Here is a 21,314-nt window from a genome sequence, read left to right as displayed (position 1 = left end):
ATTCAATATAACCTAATGAGACACATGAACTAAGATTTTGCATAGAAATCATGATATGATTTGGACTTGAACACAAAAGAGTTGACTTATGGGTCTTGATCCATATTCATATTTGACATTCCCCCACTTTACTTGTTCCTAACCACACATAAGATATCGACAAAAAAAATACCCACTCGTATAAGGGACTTTATCCTCACTCACTCACTGAGCTAAACATCAAAGTTAAAATCAATTGAGATGCAACATGCAAATTTGTTGACCCAATAAGTAATCTTAACTTTATAATATTTCTTTCCCACGCATTATCATTCACAAACAAGATTGGAAATGCTATAATGAGGGGTTTGTGGGCGAGGGGTGAAAAGAAGAAACCGATCAATATGGCTTCTGACCCAAGAAAAAAGAATAAAAAATCAATAGGGGAAGGGAAGCTATGGATCCAGTAAGGAAATTTGGGCCTTGTTCTAGGCCCATTATCCATTCATAATTCTGTGAGTTTCTACGATTGAGCCTTCGTTTCAGCTCAAGGTCCCAATCTAGCCCAGACTTGGAAGACAACCCACCTGTGTTTTTTTTTAAAATCCAAGACGAGAACCCACCTTGAATCCCATCCGCTGCTGGCTACGTTCCCTTTTTGCCTCTCTCTCTCTCTCTCTCTCCTCTCTCTGATCTCAATGCCACAATTTGATATCTGAAACCAGAAAAAAAGATGGCATTTTGGGGAAGAATCAGCCAGTCTAAGCTAAGGCAGTTGTCCCATCATTCCAAGACTATTCCTTATGCTGCTTTGCTCAACCCCACGGTTTCACATTCGAAAGCATGTGTTTCAGAAAATCCATATTTGATCTCTCACTGTGGACCAACTGATTTTGGCAGTAAAGTTAGGTTCTTTGCTGTTCCATCCAAGGTAATCATTTGGGCATGGCTATTTCATCATTTGGGCATGGCTATTTCATTATTTGGGTAATCAAATATTTTATGTAAATCGTTTAGGGTTTGAATATACATATTTTTGGTTTGTTTGGCTTATATGCTGCTATTTAGTAATGAGTTATGAAGACATGATTAAACTGAGGTGGCTATTTACATAATTTGTAGGCACTGTGAATGTGTTTTTCACTTTTTGGAGTGCCTCTGTTTTTGAAGTAGCATATTTGTTTTGGGTTTCTGTTTGGGTGTGACTTGTGAGGCATATGGGTCTTGATGATTTAGTAAAGCTGAGTGCTATGTGGTTTTAATTCATGTATTGTTGATGTTTAGGCAAGTAGAAAGAAGATAGAGAAGGCCGCGAGTGGTCCACGATTGAATGAGAAGATTGAAGCTGAGTTTGTTAGACTTGTGATGGACGAAGGTATTATTTTTTATAAGTGATTAGAAGTTTATGAGTTTATGTCTATCCGCTTTATCACATGTGTTTAAGTTTTGGAATTGATATGAAGAAGTGATGCACGCAAACACTATATTAGGTGTATGAGAAAATGATGGTAACAATGTAAAAATAAAAGGTTTTAGTTTGGATGTGAATGCTGTTAAATGTTAAGGAAACTGATAGAAGGAAGCAAAAATGGCATTCCGGTCAAGTGGTGTCTCGCTGAAGATGTGAGTCGGTATTTAATATTATATAGGGGGCATGAAAAAAGAAAAGGAAAGAAGGTAAGAGAAGGAAAGGATTATCAACAAGTTTTCTTACCATTGATGACAGAAAACTAAGAATTCCAGTTAATCACAGCTAGTCTTGTAAATTGGCGGTTTTAAGCTGCATACTTATTGGGAGAGAGATAACAAGTTTTGAGACTTCAAGTCATTGTAAAACAGATGGAATGCTCTGGTAGGTACAGCTTGGAGGGCTCATGGGTATATGACTAAAGTCAAAAGGAGAAGGAAATAAAAGAATCACTATGTTATGGGGTGGTTTCAATGAAATGATGAGCTGTTTTGGGGTGACGTATGAGTGTAATGTACCCTATTAGATGTCATTCTGATTATAAGTATGCAGGGCATTGTATTGTCTCAAGGAGTGAAGCTCTGGAACGCGCAAGGAAACTCGAGCTTGATTTAGTTGAGGTAAACTTGTTTAATCATGTAACCTTGCCACTTTTTCTGTAAATTAATGATTTTGTTTTTCTTTTCTCATATATTACTAAACAAGGGGTTTTTTTTCATGTCACTTTCTCCTACATTTGTGCTATGGTATTTTTAGTCTAGGATGCACACTCGTGTAATTGCGATGAATATCTGAATGGCTAACTTAAATGGGAGTTATCAATTAGTTTACTTTTTGTATGGGATTCATCAATTAATTTTGCTGTATTTTTTACAGGTTCAAGGCACGGATAATCCTCCTGTTGTTAAAATCATGGATTTCCATAAAGAGAAGTACAAAAGAGTAATAAGGGAGAAAGAGCGGATTAAAATCAGGGTAGGTTTGGTGTATATTTGTGCCTTTTGGCTTTGGTGTTGAAATGAAAAACCCTCACCAGTAGGAATTATTAAAAGATAAATCTAGTGAAACTCATTTACAAGGAATCAAGGTGGAGGTGCATGTCTCTCTCTCTCTCTCTCTCTCTCTCTCTCTCTCTCTCTCAACTATAAACTAATGCTTCAATTTTAAGATGGAAAGCTTTTAGAAAATTAGATTACCAGTAAGAATTTGTCTTTACTGTGGTCACTCTGCACAACAATACACGTCAAAAATGCAAACTAAGCGATTAAGTTGGCTGAACAATGCAACACTGAGATATGATGCGGTTTGAGCCATTTCTTGGCGCATTAGCTACACCTAGGCAGCTTATAGGGTTGTCAACTAGGTGATTTGAATGGCAGATTCTCAGTTCACAAGTTGTTAGGAAATTTAATAGAATAAAATGAAATCATTTTATCCGGGTATAGATTTGGATGAAAGTGTTGTGAATCAACATGATGAAGTGCATTGCTTTCTTATTTTTATCCCTATTGCTTATAAGTCAGTTGGGTTTGGGGGAGAGCAAAATATCCCATATTCTCAATAATTTACAATTTGCTACACTAATCTTATAATGGTCATGATGATGCTAAAAAAACAGGCATCAGATTGATCACATGGGCATGATAATTCCAATCTTTACTTTCTGTAGAGTTAAATGAGCATTAGACCTCGCATATAATAGATGTAAATATAGGACCGTAGTTTTAAGTTGTTCCTATTGAAAACCTATTGATGTAATATAAGTAAACTGTATACGGTCCATGGTAGTCAATTCCTTCCCCCCTCCCTGTTTTTGTTTTTAGTCTTCCTCAGCCTTCCTGTGATTTCTTGGCAGAGTTCTTTTTGAAAAAAAAAAAGAAAAAGGAATGTGCTGATAATGTTTTAATCAGATTTTTAATCCATGCAGTCTGACAAGACTTTGCGATCAGAGTCTAAGGAAGTTAAATTCTCTCCAAAAACTGTAAGTTATATCTTTAGTGCACTGTTCTTCATTTCATTCCACCATCCATTTATACATCTTCAAGCCAATGTCATTATTCAGATTAAGGGAAAATTGAAAATATTTTGTGAAGAAGGGAATTCTCATCAATAACCGCAAAGATTCTGAATTGAAAACTGGTCAAGGACTCAAAGAACTAAATGATAACATGGTTAAATATTATTTTGTTTTCTTCACTAACTCAGATTACCATGTTGCAAGGGATTGCTATGTAAATTTATTTGTGGTGCCATTCTGGGTTTCCTGAGAATTTCAAATTTTCATTTTACCTAGTGAATTTCTCCCTTTAATCTGTTCGCTCAGTTTATCTCTTTCCCACCCCTCCTTCTCCGTGTGTAATTGTGTAATTTTTTGTATGTATCTAAGAAAGGTGATTTATAGTAAAGCAATAGTTCCCCACCCGCTCGGGAATTCCTTCCAGCGTTGAGCATCTGGAATGTTGGGTGTCATTGGTCAACTCACTAACCTAACTGTATGGGTTGCTTGGAGAATTTTTTATAGTATCTTCTGTATTTATAGGTAACTTTAAACAACAACTAAGTAAATGGTTTTATCATACTTTATATATCATGGTGTTCGTTGCACCTGGGATATGTAATATATATTGGGTATGCTTGTCATCTTGCTGGCTGGACTATTTCTGGGTTTTCTCATTCTATTTTTGTTTTCATTTCTGGATGAATATGCTGATTATATTTTGAGTATCCATCTAGTAATTTTATGATTTAAAGCATTTTGGGGTGATGTTACAACATACATACTGCTTCTGATTACAGGAAGCAAAGGACCTAAGGATGAAAGCAGATATGGTGAAGAGATTTATGGAGAAAGGTTACCGAGTGAAGGTACTTATTCCATTCTATTAAAGAGTTTTAATAATCAATGGATCCATAATTGTTATTGTTAGTACATGCTGTCATGAAATTATTAGTGTTTCCCTGGTAAAGGCATAGTCACAGCTTGCCCCTCTCTTTCTCCCTAGTCTTTGCTGCTGCTTTCTTTTGTTTCTTACTGTCTTTTTTTTAGACTGCATGCACTCCTTGTGAACACTACAAATTGCTACCGTTACCTTTCGCATCAGAAAATTCCTATTTGACAATTCTATTAAGAATCTCACACCCTTCATTTGATCAACCAAAAAATATTCAAGATGGTCATTAACGTTATCTCCTTCACTATTATTCTAAATTTCCTGAAACCTCTGCATCAAACCTTAACTTTCTCTAACCTTTAGAACTTGAACTTGCAATCTTCTTAAAATTTTGCCTGCCCTATGGACTTGTCTGCAGCATATGCAATCCGTCCGTGCTGCCTAACGTCAAGATAGGATTGATGTAAAACTGAATTTGCATAAATTTCTCAATGCTATGATTCAAATGATTGTATAGTCTCAAGGTTTACGGTTAAAAAGAAAAACACTTGTATAGTCTTGGGAAAAGGACTGCTCAGTTATCTGTGGCCACCGTTGCTTTTGTTTTCGAATCTGTATTTTGGGCCAGGAGAGGGCAGATGGTTGGAGAGGGTTGGCTAGTTTCCAGGAACTTTCTGCGTTGGATGATGATTCTGTATGTAACACTCTCTTTAGTGCCGGAGTTCAAATGAGCTTTTGGCATTGGGAGAGATAAATGTTGCAATATTTTCATGGAATTCATATTTGCTATGGTAGCTACTGGCTTCTATTCAGGTTATCCTCAAATTGTGTTGTGAAAATAGAGAATTACGTAGCTTGTTCATTCATGAATTCTGTTGATAGTGAACTATGAATGCCGGATGGGGTTTGTTTAGCTTAAACTTTAGACGTTATTTTAACACAACAATCCTAGAACATAGTACTGTATTCCTCACTAATTTATTTATTAGCCCATCTAGTTCATATGTATGCTTGTCAAACGCCTTGTAGATTCATGTGATAAGTAGTGTTTTATTTCCAAATACGTCTGTTTCATGGATCTATCCCCAAAATTCTTAAATTAAAGTAATCAGAATTAACTAATATTTACCTAATTGTGTTCTACGGATCTGAAACAGTGTACTGCCACGGATGCTGAGGATAAGAACTTGGAAGCATTGTTTGCTCCTCTCACTGTGTTGGTATCGTCAGATACTCTTTTGTCATTGTTTTGTATTCATTACTGTTTGTCTTCCTTTTTTCCTCCCACTCTAAGTGTAGCGACCGTTTGCAGATGGAAGATGTAGCTCTTGTTGAATGGGAGCCGACGCGGGGAAAAGGAAAAGAAGCATATATAATCGTCAGGCATAGGAAGTTTGGCCCATCAAAGGGGGCTGGAAAGAAAACGAAGACTGAAGAAGAAACTACCACTGATGTTCAAATGAAGGGTAGTGATGATGCAAATGCTACTACTTCACAGCGTGATATTCGGATAAATACAGTGCCACAAAAAGCTTCATCTCAGTCAGATATTAGTGATTCAGGCTTATTGCATGCCACACCTACCAGAGCACACACAGTTCCACTGCCCCCGGGAGAATCTTCTGACGGGACTCAAAATAGGTACAGAAACGATCCAAGGAATCCTTTTCCACCAAGAGGAATGGATAATAGGCTCCCGGGAATGAGAGAACCGAGGCAAGCTCAGACCAATGCACCTGTATTTAGAAACCTGACGCCTCCTCCTAATGATATCCCCAAGCAAGAACCATCGAGTCCTAGTGCTCCCCGGACTACAGGACCTGGTTATGGGATCTTTAGCAATCAAAATGGTAATGCTCCTCCTAGACATGGTGTAACGGACAGGGTCCCAGCAAATTCAAACTCACCCAGTTCAAGACCTGATAGTAGCCAAAGACCAGGCGCAGGCATTGATAAGGCTGGCGGATTCGGGATCTTCAGTAGAGAACGCTCTGGTGAGAGCCCAAACAGGACATTTAAGCCGAACTAAAGATGCTGAAATAATATTTAATATGTTATGATGATTAATTCAGATATATCTTACTGTATGGTGCTTACAATAATTAGTCATTGCATTCACCAATTATTTTGAGATGACCATAGATTGATTTCTCCTTCAAATTCAAGTTTTTCTGCCTTGGCTTGAAGGGGTCAAACGAATGTTCATCTGTCTATAATTTTTATTTACTTCGCTTAGTAAGCAGATTTTGCCATGGTTTTGGTATCCTGTCAGTCTTTAACCAACATTCTAAAGATTGCACTTTTATATTTTCTGTAAGCTTTAGAGATGGCCAGTGTTCAAAAATTGACCTAGGCGGGGCCTAGGCACTAGGCAGGAGGACACCGCTGTGATTTCACCCTAACCTTTAGGCGTAGGTGCCAGGGAGTTAGGCGGCGCCTGGCTCGGGTGGCTGCTTCTCTACTCGTCAGAGGTATCTTTTCTTTGTTGCTGCTGTTGGGGCTCATCTTATTTCAAAGGCGCGCAAGAGGAGACGATGGAGGCAGAGAAAGAGAGACAATGGAGGTAGAGAGAGATGGGAGGTGATGGAGGTGGAGAGATGAGAGATAAGTGAGAATGGGGTTCGTCCAAAAAAAAAAGAGTGGTGATTTCCCCACTCCAATTTTATCCACTTACACTCCATTTTATAACTAAAAAAGGAGTGTAAGTGGATAAAATTGAAGTGGGGAAATCATTACCCAAAAAAAAACGCCTAGATGGCCGCTTAGATCCCGATTACTCCTATATGCATGTTATATAGTTTTGGTACTGCATTTAAAATTATAGTGGTATCTTTTGTTTTGTTTTGCTTGGATAACATCGGATGGTTTCACATTCTTTAATGTGCCAACAATCTGCAACTGGAGTTTTAAATCTATAAAATTCTCAAGTGCATTCCAGATGATTTAATTTGAGTGGTTGTTGCATTCTCCCATCTAATTTACTAGTTAATGTAGTTTGAGGACGATGACTTAATTTTGATAAATATTTTTTGTTAACATTATTAACTTTTGAGTGCACATATGTGAGGGTAAATTGCACTTATTGGAGGTGTAGAATTTGAAGTTAGTTGATTGTAGTTTAAGTGGTTAAGAGCAGTTATCTCTGCCCTCGATATCATGTGTTCGAATTTCTCTCCTCTAATTAATATAGTTTTTATAAATAAAAAATGGAGAATTTACTATTATATCCAATATAGGGGCCTAAATTATATATAAAAAAACCTTACATGATGGACTTTAGAAACACACCCAAAATTCATTTACAACATAACAAAGAGACTTCGAACTTACTATAAATTACAAAACTATCATTGATTTCTTAAAACAAGCCCAAACCCAAAACTCCATAAAAAACCCAAAACACTAAAAAGAGCATAAAAGTAATTTAATAATAAAAAATTAAATTCAATAGGATCAGCTTTCATTTTTTAGGTTTGTTTATAGAAATTAAATGATGCAGAGTTTATCCATATCACTAGTGCTAAGAGTGAATATATAACTTAATATCTCATAAAAAAAAACCCCAAAAAATTGAAAATGGGATCAAGAAAATCGGGAAAAGGACCAACGGACCCTTATGCTATTTTACATAGTGGATCAAAATCCATGTTATGTTACTCACCAATTCAAAGCTTCGGACCCGGTTAAAACAAGCCAACCCACTCGGCCCGGGTCACATATATATGACGTGCCACCCAAATGGTCAGCCCGCACAGTGCACTCACTTAAGCCCTAGCGCGAGCCCGAGACACAAGCAGAGAGAGTGCAACACCACCACCATTAATCTCCAACTGTCAGCGCTCTCAATTTCAAGCTTGGACTTCAAACGCATATTCAGCTCTTCTTCGTCTACGTCTCCAATTCAACTGGTTCTTCTTGCCCGTCGTTCTCGTTCTTATTCTTCTTCTTGTTTCTACTCGTAGCTCACTGGAGGTAAATATTTCAAGCTCGCAGAAAAACCTAAAACCTTGTTTGGTTGTTAATGAATTCTTGGGTTGGGAGATAATACAAGGAAAATTTGGACTGCGCTTTTAGGTTTCCTGCTGTTTTGCAAACTGTAAAAAGCGGCTGATTTGACTGTATTTTACGAACTAGGTCTTGGGTTTAGTTGCTTTGTGTCTGTTTCACTCTGGTTATAGGGTTTCGGGATTGGTAATGCATTAAAACTGAGGTAAAATAATGGTTTTCGTTACTGAGTTGTTGGAGGTAAAATAAATCTGGTATTTAGATGAATTATAGTTTAAGATAACTCAGTTTATGGGAGATTTATGTTTTTAATCTCTTTTTTGGGTTTGTATCACCTACATTTAGAAGCCTTGGCCTAGGTGTTTGTGGAAACTATAGTAAGAAAATAAAAAAGCTCCAGAGTTTGAAATTTTATTATTATTTTTCTCGCTTTCAATTTGGTTTTCTTTCAGCAAAATGCAGGCTTAGTACTTATAAACTCATTGCTCTGTTTATTTATTTTTTGGAAAATGGTTGCAGATATCAGCAGCAGGTCTATCTGTGAGGTTGGTTTTTGCTACGTTGTTTGATTTGAAGAAAGGTTTAATGGATTTCGACGAGTATGAGTACTTAGAGAAAACGGTTGAAAATCCTGAACCCCAGAAAGCAAAGGAAACTGCAAATGGTGGTGAGGAAACTCTAAAATCTGGAGAGAAAGGTCGCAGTCGAAGTTCAAAACATAAGAGTGATGAGAAAGGTCATGATGAGGAACGTCACTCAAAGCGTTCAAAATCTGGAGATGACTCACGTGAACATGATCATGATCGGCACAGAGAGAGGGGATCTTCTCGTCATCGCTCACGGTCAAGAGAAGTAGAAAAGGATCGCCACAGGAGTAGCCGGGAACATAGAGGTAGGGAGGACAGGGAAAGGGAGGAAAGAAATGGAAGGGAGAGAGACAGGGACAGAGACAAAGAGCGGGATCCTGATCGAGCTAGAGACAGGAGAGAACGCGACCGTGAGGGTGACAAGGATGACAAGGACCGGGAGAAGGAGAAAGAGCGATCACGTCGAAGTAGGAGTCATTCAGAAAGGCATCGAAGTGATCGGGATGAAAGAGAGAGGAGCAGGGATGTGGAGCATAAAGAAAGAGATAAGGAGAAGGATTTAAGGGAGCGGGAAAAAGAAAGCAGGTATTCTTTAGATTTATATTGTTTGGCTTTTTGGCTGTCAAATTCTTTGTTAGACTGTATAGTTTGTGTTTGGACCACTATCCTTTTTAGCACACTAGCATAAGTGACCATCCACTGGATTAATCATTTAAAGTTTGATCAGATAGCAAGCCATTGTACTGCATATTAATAGCATAACTGAACCTCAAAGTATCTGCAATGGAACAAAATTTGGTCAATGAGTTTTGTTGTATGGAAAGTTCATTGGCTTCTTGAGTGAAAACAGTTAATTAATCCATCTTAAGATGATATTTTCTGTTGTTTCGTTGTTTTTCTCTTCTAAACTTGGACTGGATGACAGTAATTGTACTTTCAGAGGAATGAGAGAATGACACTGTTTCTCACTGCTTTACTTTCGGGGAGTGTGGATATCTATTATTAGCTATTGTTGTCTGCATATTTCTCTTTGTTCTCAATAGATATAAACTATAGTTCTCGTGAAAGAGGTATTGCGGCCCTTTTTAAGTTAATAACATGCAGGAAACATATTTATTTTTGGTTTTGCATTTTAAAAGGACAACTCTTGGAATAATGCATCGACACCCTTCTATTTTATGAATTCAGGGTGAGATATTGTAGTTTTAGCAGTTAAAGAGTATATTATGCTTTTAGTTGAGGATCAACAAATACTTAAGGGTGGCAAGCCTATATATGTTTGAATGAAAAACAGACCTCTAAGTATGTCTGATGCTGAGTTATGTTCTTCTGGAATGTCTTGGACAGTCTGAGCAAACTCTGTTCTCGGTTGATTGAATTTATGATTCATGGACCAGGCACTCTTCCAAAAGTAATGGTGGAAATAATTTGTGTAAATCTGTTGGTGAGGCTGCAGAGGCATTTACTGAGAATCCTTTGTCAGGATTTTGTTTGTGCAATTTCAGTTGGCATGTGTGTGTGTATATGCGACATATGCAAATGGGTAGTTTTCCCACAGGAGACACTTCGTGGGTTTCATAGGTGTTAACTGTGACAGGGGTATGTTAATTATTTCGTTTCCAGCTTTGTACTTTCCATTTAGAAAGGGGGCATTTTTGGTTTGGGTGACCGATTGTGTTGCTATGTGCACTTTAATGTCAATGTGACAATTCGGAAAAAGGGCAGATGGTTAGGGTGGTGGTGTTTCTTTGTTATATGCTATATTCTTCTCTTTGTGGCGTCTCAGTGTCATCACTACCTATGTAAAACAAGAATTGTTTTTTTTAGTTGTCATGAAGGCTATATTTGGGCTTCAGGCAAAACTAATGTGGAATTTCTAAATATGGTGAGTACTTGGTAGCCCCCCTTCGCCCTCTCTCCCCTTCTCTGTGAATATGCCTTGTTTGGTCATGCTTTACTTTTCTGGGTGGAAGTTGATGTAGGATTTTCTAGCTGGAAGTTGATTTAAGTTTTTTGGCCTCGATGTCTCTAGAACTGGAAGGCTGGCGAGTTGGTTTGAAATTATAGTATTGATAAGGACCTTGTGGATAATTTATCCGAAAAAAGAGAATCCTTTACATTACAGTAACTGTTTAAGTCGATGGAGACTTTGTATGCAGAAATGTAGTGGCATATGTCCAATTGTTGCAACTCAAAAAAAATTTTGGTTGCTAAGTGGTAAACTCACTTGATAGGGAACCAATTGTGTGCTTATTTCAAGTCTCCAATTCCCCAACAGTTTCCTGTTTGGTTTTTATGTTTATCCAGTCTGGTTTGACATTGGTTCTCTGCTGGGTGTGGAAGTGTATCCACTTTGAACATAAACTCACCTTTTCTGTGCCATAGATTGTTATTATTGTTGTCATATATTTTTTTTCAGTGTCAAATTCTTTCCACCTAAGTATTTTTAAGATTGGATAAGTGGGTTCATGCTATTGTTTAATTGAATATTCACAGTTAGTGATACTTAAGCTTCATAAGTTACTTCTATTAACAGCCTTAGAAATTCTGAATATTGAACACTAGATTCTGGGAACTCGCAGATATGCTAGAGCAATCTTCAGATGGTCTTTCTGGCAATTGGGCCAGGCACAGCTCAGGTCATGGGTCTTAAATGTTTCTTCTAAACTTTCTGGACTCTATTTAGAAGCTTGCAATGCAAGAGTGAGGGTTCAATGTCGGAGTTTTGATCGCGGTGGTGATGTCATGTTTTGCTTTTCGTTATCCTCCCCCTCTGAACTCAGTTGCTTAATTATATTTATTCTGTTGCAGAAATGCTGGTGGGGGAGTGATGGGCTTTGCTTAGAGAAGCACCTGATCTTCTGATGCTTGTGGGAAATTCAGTGTTCAGTGGTTACAAGATTGGCTGTTATTTTCTTGTAGTATATATGTATAATTTAATTTTAACGTGATTGATTGCTTGCCCGTAGTGTTTAGGTTATAGATAACCCTCTGCAAACTTTGGAAGTTGTTTTTTGTGATCGTTGGGTCTGGAGAGGACTTTTGTGGTTCTCCCTTGCAAGCTTAGATATCTGCTACTATTTAGCCTAATGCGTCTGTATAGGTACAAACATGCTTACATCCTTAAATATGTATGTACGTACACATAAATTAATACATATATATACTCACCTGCAAGCTTTTATTCCCATAATGAGAAACTTATGCAGATTGCTCATGTTAGAGGTCTCACCTTAAGATCAATATTGTGTTCTATTTTTGCAAGCTTTCTTATTGAGACTCATAGTTATAACACTCGCATCATTTTAACGTTTTGTTTCAGTGTGACTGTGCAAATAGATATAGTCTGTGTTTTTAGTTTATAGGTATCATTTTGTTCTGTATGTTTGTGATTCTTTCACTGGAATAAAACTTCTAACAGGTTCCAGATAATTGCAACTAGGTCCTTTGGTACTGCAATCCATACAACTTGATGATGCTGTTTCATTTAACATTATATTGCTTTATAAGGTACAAAATCTGTTGTTAGTCCATCTTATGAAGTTGGATTGCATACATTACCTGCTTAGAATCAATGTTCCCATTTCAGCTAATTGCCGTAATGTACTCCAGATTGGTTCTATTTATGATTACGATAACAAAGGCGCTTATGGTCACCATCTACATACATTGGCAATGTCATTTTAACTTTGTGTAGTTCCCTGCAGAACTATGATTCATGGGTTCAGCCTTTACTCACTATTGGAGAAAAATTTGCTGCCATTTTGGAAATACTCTTTTATTCCTTTCTGTTTATCATTTAAGGTTGTTTTCTTTGCCAAATTGAGAGATTTTATCCATTTTGAGGATCCAAGGATATTCTATGTTTGATCTATACATGTGTTGTCTTGACATGTTCTCCCCTGGATTTATTTATTAATGTTTTGTCAATAATTATTACAATTGTTGTCAAATTTTTGTTTCTCTGTTGCAGAAGACATAAAGACAAAAAGGAAGAAGTGACAGAACCAGAGGCTGATCCTGAAAGAGATCAGAGGACGGTATTTGCTTATCAGGTAAAGCAAATATGTTGGTGCATGCATTCTATGGTGTTATCTTGAACTTTCTATTTTTCACATTCTCATATCTTAACTATTAAGATTTGGTGAACAACTTTGACAGATTTGTCTGAAGGCAGATGAAAGAGATGTATACGAGTTCTTCTCAAGGGCTGGCAAGGTTTGTACATTTCTCGTTTATTTATCTCATGTTCATTTAACAAATCATAGAGGATGGTGGATAAAGATCTTAAACTATTTAGCTAAAAGGGACTTCTTGATATAAATGCATTATATTTTCTCCTTCTGCTCTCAAGGGGCACCCTAACACTATCTGATGCAGTGCTTCAACTAAACCAAATACTGGAAACCCATAACATTTTCCATTAAGTGCTTCTGTGGATGTAATTGTTAGTATATTTCTATGATTGTCTATCTAATAGCTCTGAATTTTGTATTTTTAGGTCCGTGATGTACGCCTCATTATGGATCGCAATTCAAGACGTTCTAAGGGAGTTGGGTAAGTTTTTCTTATGTCTTGGTGACAAAAGCTTTGGATGGTTGTTAACAGAAGGTTCACTTTAACAATTACCCAGTATGCAATGGTAGCGTTTAAGATGATGTGAGTGTCTTAAATTATCAGGTTGTTAATGAAAAGTTTATACGGTTGTGTTGACAAGAAACCATTGATTTCATTCTAAGGTTCAAATAAGACTATCCTTTTAATGTCACTTGGTCTTTTTTGGAATGGTTGGCAGTTCCTGCTTCCTTCTTGATGGCTGAATCTTGCTTGTTCCAACGTTTCCTTGTGCAGTACGAAGAATCATCACATCATTTACAATGTTCAAAATTTGCACCATCATCTTAGAAAGTTTACGATGATATTGATCACCTTTGTACTAAAAGCAGTACATATAGTATATACTATAGGTTATTCTAGTTGGTCAAGATGATCAGATATATCATATAGGACATTTTTCTTTCCCCGTTTTGAACTATGCGTGGAGACTCCAGTAAACTTCGCTAGTATATGCATCTGTATGTGGCAATTGGTTTTTGATTATCCAAGAGTCTAATGTTGTCTAGTTTGTAGGTATATTGAGTTTTATGATGCAATGTCGGTACCTATGGCGATTGCACTCTCTGGTCAGCCTCTTCTTGGTCAACCAGTGATGGTGAAACCATCAGAGGCTGAGAAGAATCTGGTTCAATCAACATCTGTGGTTAGCGGACCAGGTGGGATGATAGGCCCATATTCTGGCGGAGCTAGAAGGCTGTATGTTGGAAATCTCCATACCAATATAAAAGAAGACGATCTCCGCCAGGTGAGTACTTTTCTGACACAGTTCTAATGTTGGCATCAGATAATGTACATAATCGAGCTTGCTGTTGGTTATGTAATTTTTTTTTTGCTTTTGAGCATTTCTGTTCACAGTTTCCTAATTTTTTCTTTGTAATTGTGAATATTTTTTGCATTTTGATTTTCACCCTTTAATATTGTGATATATGCAGGTTTTTGGAGCATTTGGTCCTGTAGAACTGGTTCAGTTACCTGTTGACGAAACTAACAACTGCAAAGGTTTTGGATTTGTGCAGGTCTGTTTGACTACAACTTTCAACTTAAGCAGCCTGGATATAGAATAAATATATAAATGTTTGCATGCAGCTAGTTATATTAAGCCAAAGGTCAACCAACAAGCAATCCATAACCTTCAAAGACTGTTGGCATCCTTCAGTTCTGTTATTTATTTATATTTATTTTCAAGTCCAAATCCATGTAGGGGAAATTTATTAAACGAAAGAAAAAGAAAACTGTCAACTGCCGGTTCGTTGTAGCTTGAGTTGGAATTTGAAATTGACTCTAAACAAATGCACACCTTTTCTTGATTGGGTCTTCTACTGCACCAGAATTTAAAAAGAATCTAGTGTATTGTCTTTCAAGTTTCTTCTGAACTCAAACTGAGAAGAGCGGGCACCAAAAACTTCCAACTGCCAAATCCTTAGCTAGGTGCGTGCGTGGGTTGGGTTAAGGGTCAACCCACCATACAATTTCAGGTTACAATATTTTAAAACCTGAAAGGCCAATGAAATCAAGTTGGGTTGGCAATGTTTTGTTTTTCCTTCCTTTTAGTTCAATTCTATTCCAGTTCTTATCAGATGCTGGATATGATTCCTTGTAATTGTATTGAATAAATCAAACTCATTGAATCAGTTACTTGCTTGCAGTTCTCGCGTCTTGAAGATGCTAGAAATGCACTGAGTTTGAATGGACAATTGGAGATTGCAGGTCGACTAATTAAGGTAATGGCACTTTACTATATTGTTATTATACTTCTTCCTCCAGAAATATGCTTGCATTGTGTACTCTTTCCAAGTTCATCAATTAGGTTGTGTGTGTTACTGGTATGTTAGTTCCTCTGGTTAATTTGGTGATGCTTTTTTGACATGGCATGTATTTATTTGATTGTTGGAATTTTCTGTTGCTGACTCTGTTCAGCCTTTCATTGCCCAAATGCATTATGCAGTGTGATCACTGTAAGGTAGCGAAACCCAGCAGGCCTACTGTGCGATAGTGCATGAGCTGGGGTTATGTTAATGCGCACATTGAGTAGCACGTAGTTGATTTGGTGAACTTCTCATAATGTGCAGATTGTTGTAGCACGTAATTTTACCGATAACTACAAGCACTAGTTGATGATACTATTAGTATCATTGTCTTAAATAGTTATTGTGGTATTTCCTGAATAGAAGCCGTTTTGCTTTCGTGTTTTGAAATATTTGAATGTGTTGTGGCAATGTGTCACCAACTGCTATCATTCTGAGATTTATAGGGTGGATCAGAGTTTCCACTTAGAATGATGCTTTAGATTCAGGTTTTCAGAAGTCGTTGCATTGTTACATAATTGTGCATCCTTATGGTTTCCCAAATGGATGATTTTGCTTAAAACCATATATTAAGTAATTTGGGAGTTCATCTACCCGAGTCCTCATTTTTCTATTTAGGTGTCAGCTGTTACAGACCAAGCTGGAATGCAAGATCTTGGAGCAAATGCTGGTGATTTTGATGATGATGAAGGTGGTGGCTTGGTTAGTAAGATCTTTCCTTTTATGTTTTTATTTTCTATTAACACAAAGAATTTGTGGACTGATATGATTGCTAAGAACTGTTTGCTCTGGCTCAATAATATCTGGGAATAATTGTTGAATGTATGGAAGCTGCTGCTGCTTCATTGCTTTTATGCTTTTTTGCTGCTTGATGCTTATGGTATCTATAGTTGGTTCGATTGGCTTAGTATGTTCGGTGTTTATTGTTCTCTTATTTATTTGAGTAGATATATATTTCTTACTTCTTAAATGATTAGAGTTCATTCTCCCAGGAGAAAAATAAGGTCAAAAGATAATTTGAACTATCATCTCTTGCGCTCCTGCCAGCTTTTTAACCTTTGATATTGGAAAGATTGCTCATTTAAGATTTTTTTTTTTTGCTAGCAGATTATTGAAGTTGAGCTTGATAATTCAAAATAACATAGCATCCATGAATTTTGTAATCATTTTACTGGTTTCGGCACTTATCCCTCCCTTTTGCTTTGACTAGTAAGGTATGCATTGTCTCTCAAGGCATTGCAGACGTCAGCACTGCAAAGCCAAGGGTGATAGTTTGGCATAGAAAGAGTGTCTGCACTGCATAATTTTTGTTGTTGACCTAAGTGAAGGTGATTGACGTATTGTTTTATTAATCTTACAGTCATTGAATGCCCGCTCTCGGGCAATTCTCATGCAGAAATTGGATCGCAGTGGCTCTGGATCAGGGTTGGTATTTTCTGAGCACTTTATTCTATTTTGAATTGTTTTAGTTGGTCTTACATTGGCTTTGTATGCAGTATTGCTGGTCCCCTAGGCACTCCCGCTGTCAATAGCACCAGTGTTTCTTTACCAATGGCACTACCAATGGCACCACTCCTGGGAGCTGCACCAGTGGTTTCTCCTCTTGTTCCTCCCATCACCGCTGTTCCTGGTATCGCTGGACTTGGTGTTGCTGGTCTTCAAATTCCTACTGCTACTCTTCCTTCTATAGATACAATTGGTGTTCCAAGCGAATGTTTACTGTTGAAAAATATGTTTGATCCAGCAGTTGAGGTTGGTGGTGGATTCTTCTGATACTGAGAGATTTTCTTCATTCCCTTGGTGGTTATATTATATAATTTGTCTTCCTTTTTGAGCAGACGGAACCAAACTTTGACTTGGACATTAAAGAAGATGTTCAGGAGGAGTGTTCAAAATACGGGAATTTGAGGCATATCTTTGTAGACAAGTAAGTTTTGTTCGCATTAGTTATGTTGTCCTTTGTCTCTTGCACATGTCTGACGTACATTCATGTCAATGAGCAGGAATACCGCTGGTCATGTGTACTTGCGATTTGAGAATACACAAGCTGCGATAAATGCTCGGAATGTTCTCCATGGAAGATGGTTTGCCGGAAAGATGATTGAGGCAACGTTCATGGTACTTACATATGTTGTGACTATATATATTTTTCATTTTGGAACATCTCGTTTAAAAAAATTTATTTTAATCTTTGCAGTTGCCCCAGAACTATGAGGCTAAATTCCCGGAAAGCAGATAGGATTATTATATGCAGTGTTGGAAATGTAGAAAGTGTAGCTGGTAATGCCTGTTGGTGGTTAAGCCTTTTGGGTCCAATTTTCATGTGAGAGAGTATTTAATGAATTATCATCAGGGCTTTTTGTGTGAGAAGAAAGAATGTCATGCTCAGTTGAGCATTTGGAATTTGTTGATGGGTCAAAAGTTAGATGTACATCAACTTGAAATTTTTACCGCCAGGGTGACATGTGAATTTACAGTTACAGATATGGGTTTGTAGACTTATTGATGTTCACATTTGTCAACAACTTTCAATGTTATAATATTTGTCTGCACTAAACTGCCTCATAGAAGGATTTCATATATTTGCAAGATTCACCTCACCCGACCTACAAATTGTGTTTTGTCAAAACTTGAAAAATTCAAAGCAATTTCTTATACGCATTAACCTTCAAATTTAAATAACCGTTGTGGTATGTCCTTGTTTCGTGTTTTTTAAAATAAAAATAAAAATTAAAGATTATTTGTTTATGTTTTTCGATTAAAGAATGAAAAGGAAGAGGGAGATGTGAAACAAAAATGAAGAAAAGAGATGCAGGAAAATTAGAAAAGGTAAAGGGTCATTCTTACTTATTTTTTTTATATTAAATAGTATAGCCGCACGGCTATACCTATTTTGAGACATGGGCCTAACCTCTAAGGAGTATTTTTTAATATTTACTAGCCTCTCCGCATTTCTTAATTTTTTTTATATTAAATAGTATAGCCGAACGGCTATACCTATTTTGACACATGGGCCTCACATCTAAGGAGTATTTTTTAATATTTACTAGCCTCTCCGCATCCGCTTCCGCACCTGCGCGAGGCTTTTAAAAAAAAAAAAAAATTTATTTTAGAATTAAAAAAGATAATGGGTAGTTGTGTTCCATAAAAAGAGGATCCATTATCTAATTTTTATTTTTAATATAAAAAAGTGTGAATTTACCATATTATCCTCATTTAATTAATAATTTCAATTCTTAATGTTTGCATTAACCAATGGCATTTTCTTGTGTTTGTACCATATCTGACCCTCCACTCATACAACGACACGTGGATCAGAAAAGCTCACCCAAGTACCCAAGGCCTCGAACAATCGGCATCGGCTACCGATGACATTGTCTCAAAGCTGCAAAAGATCATTACAGGGCCCAACACAGCCTACAATCGGTATCCCCTACCGATTGTACATAATCAGCCTTGAAGCACCCGCCCGAAATATCTAAGGACTCGTGTCAACCTCACAGGGCCCTCCCACGAGTCCCACATCGGAAATGAACACCACAAGCATCCCAAATGCCCTCTATAAATACACCCCTTCACCATCAACAAAGGGGTAAGACTTTTCAGCTTGACTTTTATACTACTATATAGTCAACAGCAAGAGCTCTTAAAAACAATCTTACTCGAGCATCGGAGGGTCTTAGGCTGGTTCCACACCGGTTCCATAGACTTTACGAGCTTCGCTTATCTTCTATTCAGGATCAGCATCCAAGGACAGGAAGAATCGGCATCCAACACCCAATCGATCTCTTGATCGTCCATCCCACTTGTAAGTTGCACTCATCTCTATCTATTCAAGATTTAGCGCCAACAGATTGGCGCCGTCTGTGGGAAGCGACACAAAACGCTATGTCGTTCTCCTTCACGAGTGCTCTCGGCACCCTTTTGAGCCATGCCCTCGGCACCTCCTACAATCGGCCTTCGGCCTTCGGCACCCTTGCATCATTCGGCGCGTGCGATGTCTTCACATCCCCCCAATGATTCGGCATCTGCCATCGGCCTTCGGCACCCATCATCATTCGGCGCGTGCGGTGTTTTCACATCCCCCCAATGATTCGGCATCTGCCTTTCGCCTTCGGCACCCATCATCATTTGGCGCGTGCGATGTCTTCACATCCCCCCAATGATTCGGCATCTGCCATCGGCCTTCGGCACCCATCATCATTCGGCGCGTGCGGTGTTTTCACATCCCCCCAATGATTCGGCATCTGCCTTTCGCCTTCGGCACCCATCATCATTTGGCGCGTGCGATGTCTTCACATCCCCCCAATGATTCGGCATCTGCCTTTGGCCTTCGGCACCCATCATCATTCGGCGCGTGCGATGTTTTCACATCCCCCCAATGATTCGGCATTTACCATCGGCCTTCGGCACCCATCATCATTTGGCGCGTGCGATGTCTTCACATCCCCCCAATGATTCAGCATCTGCCTTTGGCCTTCGGCACCCATCATCATTCGGCGCGTGCGATGTCTTCACATCCCCCCAATGATTCAGCATCATGCATCAGCCTTCAGCATCAGCTTCAGCCATGCCGAACGGCACCTTCTAGGAGACACTTCTCCAGCGCCTTCGGCCATCAGCCAACGGCCATCAGCTTCAGCCATGCCGAACGGCACCTTCTAGGAGACACTTCTCCAGCGCCTTTTCTCAAAGCCATCAGCCTTCGGCCATCAGCTTCGGCCATCAGCTTCGGCCATCAGCCTTCGGCCATCAGCTTCGGCCATCAACTTCAGCCTTCGGCCATCCGCCTTCGGCCATCAGCTTCAGCCATCAGCTTCAGCCAACGGCCATCAGCTTCAGCCATGCCGAACGGCACCTTCTAGGAGACACTTCTCCAGCGCCTTTTCTCAAAGCCATCAGCCTTCGGCCATCAGCTTCGGCCATCAGCTTCGGCCATCAGCCTTCGGCCATCAGCTTCGGCCATCAGCTTCAGCCTTCGGCCATCCGCCTTCGGCCATCAGCTTCAGCCATCAGCTTCAGCCTTCGGCCATCAGCTTCAGCCATGCCGAACGGCACCTTCTAGGAGACACTTCTCCAGCGCCTTTTCTCAAAGCCATCAGCCTTCGGCCATCAGCTTCGGCCATCAGCTTCAGCCTTCGGCCATCCGCCTTCGGCCATCAGCTTCAGCCTTCGGCCATCAGCTTCAGCCATGCCGAACGGCACCTTCTAGGAGACACTTCTCCAGCGCCTTTTCTCAAAGCCATCAGCGTCGGCCATCAGCTTCGGCCATCAGCCTTCGGCCATCAGCTTCGGCCATCAGCTTCGGCCATCAGCCTTCGGCCATCAGCTTCGGCCATCAGCTTCAGCCTTCGGCCATCCGCCTTCGGCCATCAGCTTCAGCCATCAGCTTCAGCCTTCGGCCATCAGCTTCAGCCATGCCGAACGGCACCTTCTAGGAGACACTTCTCCAGCGCCTTTTCTCAAAGCCATCAGCGTCGGCCATCAGCTTCGGCCATCAGCCTTCGGCCATCAGCTTCGGCCATCAGCTTCGGCCATCAGCCTTCGGCCATCAGCTTCGGCCATCAGCTTCAGCCTTCGGCCATCCGCCTTCGGCCATCAGCTTCAGCCATCAGCTTCAGCCTTCGGCCATCGGCACATCATGCCGTCTCTTTCCAAGCTCGCTCGCTCGGGCACTTGGGGGACTACATACCACCATCGGCAACAATAAGACCATCGAGCTCGGGTCAGAATGCCGAAGACACATTCAAGTCCCCAACCGAGAAGCTTCTCAATCGGCAACTTGGGGGACTACTGTTTGTACCATATCTGACCCTCCACTCATACAACGACACGTGGATCAGAAAAGCTCACCCAAGTACCCAAGGCCTCGAACAATCGGCATCGGCTACCGATGACATTGTCTCAAAGCTGCAAAAGATCATTACAGGGCCCAACACAGCCTACAATCGGTATCCCCTAC

The 21,314-nt window shown here is 39.3% G+C and overlaps 2 protein-coding genes across 5 annotated transcripts; both read left to right on the top strand.

Annotated features, from left to right (window-relative positions):
- The first annotated feature begins 598 nt into the window (after positions 1-598).
- On the top strand, positions 599-6,590 carry LOC110753773 (translation initiation factor 3 (IF-3) family protein). Its single transcript, XM_021954734.2, has 8 exons — positions 599-910; positions 1,264-1,354; positions 2,000-2,067; positions 2,324-2,422; positions 3,375-3,428; positions 4,244-4,312; positions 5,496-5,558; positions 5,651-6,590. The coding sequence occupies exons 1-8, from the start codon at positions 713-715 to the stop codon at positions 6,365-6,367; spliced, it is 1,359 nt and encodes a 452-aa protein (XP_021810426.1). The 5' UTR covers positions 599-712; the 3' UTR covers positions 6,368-6,590.
- Positions 6,591-8,078: 1,488 nt separating this feature from the next.
- On the top strand, positions 8,079-17,909 carry LOC110753747 (Splicing factor, CC1-like protein). 4 transcript variants are annotated; one of them, XM_021954701.2, is made up of 14 exons: positions 8,079-8,310; positions 8,863-9,515; positions 12,904-12,985; positions 13,092-13,148; positions 13,432-13,487; positions 14,061-14,292; positions 14,480-14,563; positions 15,194-15,268; positions 15,971-16,054; positions 16,713-16,777; positions 16,849-17,104; positions 17,191-17,279; positions 17,356-17,470; positions 17,550-17,909. In XM_021954701.2, the coding sequence occupies exons 2-14, from the start codon at positions 8,929-8,931 to the stop codon at positions 17,589-17,591; spliced, it is 1,824 nt and encodes a 607-aa protein (XP_021810393.1). In that variant the 5' UTR covers positions 8,079-8,310; positions 8,863-8,928; the 3' UTR covers positions 17,592-17,909. The 4 variants fall into 4 exon arrangements, with proteins under 4 accessions (XP_021810393.1, XP_021810394.1, XP_021810395.1 ...); XM_021954702.2 differs by lacking the exons at positions 8,079-8,310; positions 8,863-9,515 and adding exons at positions 11,879-12,440; positions 12,638-12,734; XM_021954703.2 differs by lacking the exons at positions 8,079-8,310; positions 8,863-9,515 and adding an exon at positions 11,879-12,440.
- The last annotated feature ends 3,405 nt before the right edge of the window (positions 17,910-21,314 follow it).

This window comes from Prunus avium, chromosome 8 (genome assembly GCF_965620075.1).
Source record: "Prunus avium chromosome 8, drPruAviu1.hap1.1, whole genome shotgun sequence".
Taxonomy (NCBI): Eukaryota; Viridiplantae; Streptophyta; class Magnoliopsida; order Rosales; family Rosaceae; genus Prunus; species Prunus avium.
The sequence above is the reverse complement of the archived record's forward strand: the minus strand, read 5'-3'. Positions and strand labels throughout refer to the sequence as shown.